The 6,000-nt window shown below is 37.1% G+C and overlaps 1 protein-coding gene across 1 annotated transcript in view; it reads right to left on the reverse strand.

The window, feature by feature from the left end:
• Positions 1 to 4,943, reverse strand: part of LOC121867251 — a 53,689-nt gene extending 48,746 nt beyond the window's left edge. The window contains exon 1 of the mRNA XM_042367111.1: positions 4,837 to 4,943. Within this exon, the coding sequence (XP_042223045.1) occupies positions 4,837 to 4,839 (3 nt within the window). The 5' untranslated portion in view covers positions 4,840 to 4,943. The remainder of the gene's footprint in view (positions 1 to 4,836) is intronic.
• Between the last annotated feature and the right edge of the window lie 1,057 nt (positions 4,944 to 6,000).

Below are 6,000 nucleotides of genomic sequence, written 5' to 3' on the forward strand. Positions count from 1 at the left end.
ATAACAACTACGACCATGATTATATCAACCACGACCATGATTACACCAACCACGACCATGATAACAACCATGACCATGATTATAATAACCACGACCATGATTATAACAACTTCACGACCATATGCTTATAACAACCACGACCATGATTATAATAACCACGACTATGATTATAACAAACTTCACGACCATGATTATAACAACCACGACCATTATAACAACCATGACCATGATTATAACAACCACGACTATGATTATAACAACCACGACCATGATTATAACAACCACGACTATGATTATAACAACCACGACCATGATTATAACAACCACGCCCATGATTATAACAACCACGACCACGGATTATAACAACCACGACCATGATTATAACAACCACGACCATGATAATAAGCACGACCATGATTATAAACAACCACGACCATGATTATAACAACCACGACCATGATTATAACAACCACGACCATGATTATAACAACCACGACCATGATTATAACAACCACGACCATGATTATAACAACCACGACCATGATTATAACAACCACTCACCATGATTATAACAACCACGACCCATGATTATAACAACCACGACCATGATTATAACAACCACGACCATGATTATAAATAACCACGAAAACATGATTGCAACAACCACAACCATGATTATAAATAAACACGACCATGATTATAACAACCAGGACCATGATTAGAACAACCACGACTATGATTATAACAACCATGACCATGATTATAACAACCACGACCTATGATTATAGCAACCAGGACCATGATTATACAACCACCACCATGATTATAACAACCACGACCATGATTATAACAACCACGGACAATGATTGTAAATAACCACAACCATGGATTAATATAACAACCACGACCATGACTATAACAACCACGACCAGATTATAAAAGCACTCCACTATGACTGGCAACCAAGACCCCATGATTATAACAACCACGACCATGATTATAACAACCACGACCATGATTATAGCAACCACGACCATGATTATAACAACCAGGACCATGATTATAACAACCACGACCATGATTATAACAACCAGGACCATGATTATAACAACCACGACCATGATTATAACAACCACGACCATGATTATAACAACCAGGACCATGATTATAACAACCACGACTATGATTATAAGAACCATCAACATGATTATAACAACCAGGACCATAATTATAACAACAATGACCATGATTATAACAACCATCAACATGATTATAACAACCATGACCATGATTATAACAACCACGTCCATGATTATAACAACCACGACGATTATAACAACCACGACCATGATTATAATAACCACGACCATGATTATAACAACCACGACTATGATTATAACAACCACGACACATGATTATAAGAACCACGACCATGATTATAGCAACCACGACCATGATTATAACAACTTTGACCATGATTATAACAACCACGACCATGATTATAACAAACAGGACCATGATTATAACAACCAGACCATGATTATAACAACCAGACCATGATTATAACAACCACGACCATGATTATAACAACCACGACCATGATTATAACAACCACGACCATGATTATAACAACCACGACCATGATTATAACAACCAGGACCATGATTATAACAACCAGACCATGATTATAAATAACCACGACCATGATTATAACAACCAGGACCAGGATTATAACAACCACGACCATGATTATAACAACCAGGACCATGATTATAACAACCACGACCATGATTATAACAACCAGACCAGGATTATAACAACCACAACCATGATTATAACAACCACGACCATGATTATAACAACCACGACCATGATTATAACAACCACGACCATGATTATAACAAACACGACCATGATTATGACAACCACGACCATGATTATAACAACCAGACCATGATTATAACAACCAGACCACGATTATAACAACCACGACCATGATTATAACAACCACGACCATGATTATAACAACCACGACCATGATTATAACAACCAGACCATGATTATAACAACCACGACCATGATTATATCAACCACGACTATGAATATAGCAACCACGACCATGATTATAACAACCACGACCATGATTATAACAACCACGATTATGATCATAACCACGACTATGATTATAACAACCACGACCATGATTATAACAACCACGACCATGATTATATCAACCACGACCATGATTATAATAACCACGACCATGATTATAACAACCACGACTATGATTATAACAACCACGACCATGATTATAACAACCATGACCATGATTATAACAACCACGACCATGATTATAACCACATCGACCAGACTATAACAACCACGACCATGATTATAACAACCACGACCATGACTATAACAACCAGGACCATGATTATAACAACCAGACCATGATTATAACAACTATGACCATGATTATAACAACCATAACCATGATTATAACAACCACGACCATGATTATAACACCCACGACCATGATTATAACAACCACGACCATGATTATAACAACCAGACCATGATTATAACAACCACGACCACGATTATAACAACCACGCCCATGATTATAACAACCACGACCATGATTATAACAAACCACCGACCATGATTATAACAACCAGACCATGATTATAACAACCACGACTATGATTATAAGAACCATCAACATGATTATAACAACCAGGACCATAATTATAACAACAATGACCATGATTATAACAACCATCAACATGATTATAACAACCATGACCATGATTATAACAACCACGACCATGATTATAACAACCACGACTATGATTATAACAACCACGACCATGATTATAATAACCACGACCATGATTATAACAACCACGACTATGATTATAACAACCACGACCATGATTATAAGAACCACGACCATGATTATAGCAACCACGACCATGATTATAACAACTTTGACCATGATTATAACAACCACGACCATGATTATAACAACCACGACCATGATTATAACAAACAGGACCATGATTATAACAACCAGGACCATGATTATAACAACCAGACCATGATTATAACAACCAGACCATGATTATAACAACCACGACCATGATTATAACAACCACGACCATGATTATAACAACCAGACCATGATTATAACAACCAGGACCATGATTATAACAACCACGACCATGATTATAACAACCAGACCAGGATTATGACCACGACCATGATTATAACAACCAGGACCATGATTATAACAACCACGACCATGATTATAACAACCAGACCAGGATTATAACAACCACGACCATGATTATAACAACCACGACCATGATTATAACAACCACGACCATGATTATAACAACCACGACCATGATTATAACAACCACGACCATGATTATGACAACCACGACCATGATTATAACAACCAGGACCATGATTATAACAACCACGACCATGATTATAACAACCACGACCATGATTATAACAACCAGGACCATGATTATAATAACCACGATTATGATCATAACCACGACTATGATTATAGCAACCACGACCATGATTATAACTACCAGGACCATGATTATATCAACCACGATTATGATCATAACCAAGACTATGATTATAACAATCAAGACCATGATTATAACAATCACGACTATTATTATAACAAAAACAACCATGATTATAAAGATTACGTCTGTGATTATAACAAGCACGACCATGAATATAACAACCACGACTATGATTATAACAACCACGACTGATTATAACAACAACGACCATGCTCATAAAAACCACGACTATGATTATAACAACCACGACCATGATTATAACCACCATGACCATGAATATAACAACCACGACCATGATTATAACAACCAGGACCATGATTATAACAACCACGACCATGATTATAACAACATGACCATGATTATAACAACCATGATTATAACAACCACGACCATGATTATAACACCACGACCATGATTATAACAACCACGACCATGATTATAACAACCATGACCATGATTATAACAACCACGACCATGATTATAACAACCACGACCATGATTATAACAACCACGACCATGATTATAACAACCACGACCATGATTATAACACCCACGACCATGATTATAACAACCACGACTATGATTATAACAACCACGACTATGATTATAACACCCACGACCATGATTATAATAACCACGACTATGATTATAACAACCTCGGTAAACTGTACCAACAGACTCACCACCGGGCACGAAGGGCCCATGATCACTTGTATATACTACAGTATACATTTATATCAAAGAAGTATTATGTAACATTTAGTATCATCTGGAATAGTACAATAGCATGGTGGTAATAAGAACATCTCATAATGTTACCACGATTATCACTTCAACATTTATTAATTTTATTTTTTATTTATTTTTTAGTTTATTTAATTATTTATTTTTATATATACTTTAATTACAGTCTTAATGGTGAAGAGGCTGTGTACTGGCAGGGGAAGACTTCGGCAAGGCTACTTCCCAGTTCACCACAAGGGTTAGCCAGCGAGAGGAAGCAAGCAATGCCTGCACCTTAGCACTAACATAATACTGCCACACTGGACACATTACACCACCCTGTGTGCACATTTCACATGCTGAACTGTATAGCTATATTGTCTATATGCTATAGACTCTATACACATGCTAGATCAGTGTGAACTTGTATGACAATTTTACTGAAGAAAATTGAATTGTTCGAGTGTGTGTGTACCGTACAGTGAAGCACATAGTGACTTACCATATTGATGCCTGCGAGGTCCTCGTCTTTCTTGAACACAATCAACAGAGTGTCTGCCTTCAGATGCGGTGGACCTGCTTTTTATCTTGTTATTAACTGTGGTGCCGGTGTGCAGTTCATATTGGCTCCCACGGCACTTATGGCACTGCAGATGTGGTATTGAGTGGTGGCTCTCACGGAACTTATTGCGCCACGATGCGTTCTGGTCTTCCGAAGGGATTCTACCTTCGTCATGAATGAAATAAATGCGTCATGCCAAATACAGGGTATTCGGTGAGATGTCTTAGTTCACAGTCATATTAGGTGTCAATTTCAAAGGTTCTTGCGGTGAAATTTCCTCGTAAGAGAAGATCTATTCTTTCATCTGAAATTTAGAGACAAATATCATACGGACCTTTAATACTCTAGCCTTCGAACTACCTCGAGGGTAATTCACGGCGCTAACATTCACGATAATGTTGTCAACTTCCATTTTGCGATGTGTACGTTGTGATAATTGCCAGGTCCCGGTGCTGTATCTTGATAATGGATGCTTCAATTTTCACACCAGTATGTTCACGGTACTGTACCTGGCTTATTTATGTCTGTTTAATTAATTAATAACACCTCTGGGGCGAGGTCTACCATAACGTCAGGTCGTGGGAATCCTCGCCCATCAACAAGTGGGGACCATTTGCTCTTGTAATTTTGACAACATTATGACGTATATTTTATGGGCTTTATCTTGGAACAGTGATTCAGTTCTGTTAAAAGGCGGAGGGATTGTAAAGGTATTTAATGAATTACTTGCATTCATCCAGCATTTTTTTTTTACAAAGTCCCCCATAGGACCATGTCCAGTTTTCAAATGTTTCCTCCCTTGACCACTACAATGAACTATGATACAATCCTAATTTTTATAACCTTGTAATCACATTAATATTTGTTAATATATTAATACAACTTAAAGTTCCTGTAAAGATTGCAGGAAGAGGAATGATTTTTTTTTAATGTTTAACGTTTTTCGGTTTCCTTGTGAAAATGAGCTGAACGTAATGCTCTTTATAAGAAAAGAAAAAGCATTACGGTTTTGGGAGTGACCGATTGTTGCTTGCACAGAACTGAATTAAAATGAAACTTCCGGGCAGAAAGTTTGTCGAGCCAGAAGAAATATTACGTTTACAT

The sequence above is a fragment of the Homarus americanus genome, unplaced genomic scaffold (assembly GCF_018991925.1).
Source record: "Homarus americanus isolate GMGI-L3 unplaced genomic scaffold, GMGI_Hamer_2.0 scaffold6317, whole genome shotgun sequence".
NCBI lineage: Eukaryota > Metazoa > Arthropoda > Malacostraca > Decapoda > Nephropidae > Homarus > Homarus americanus.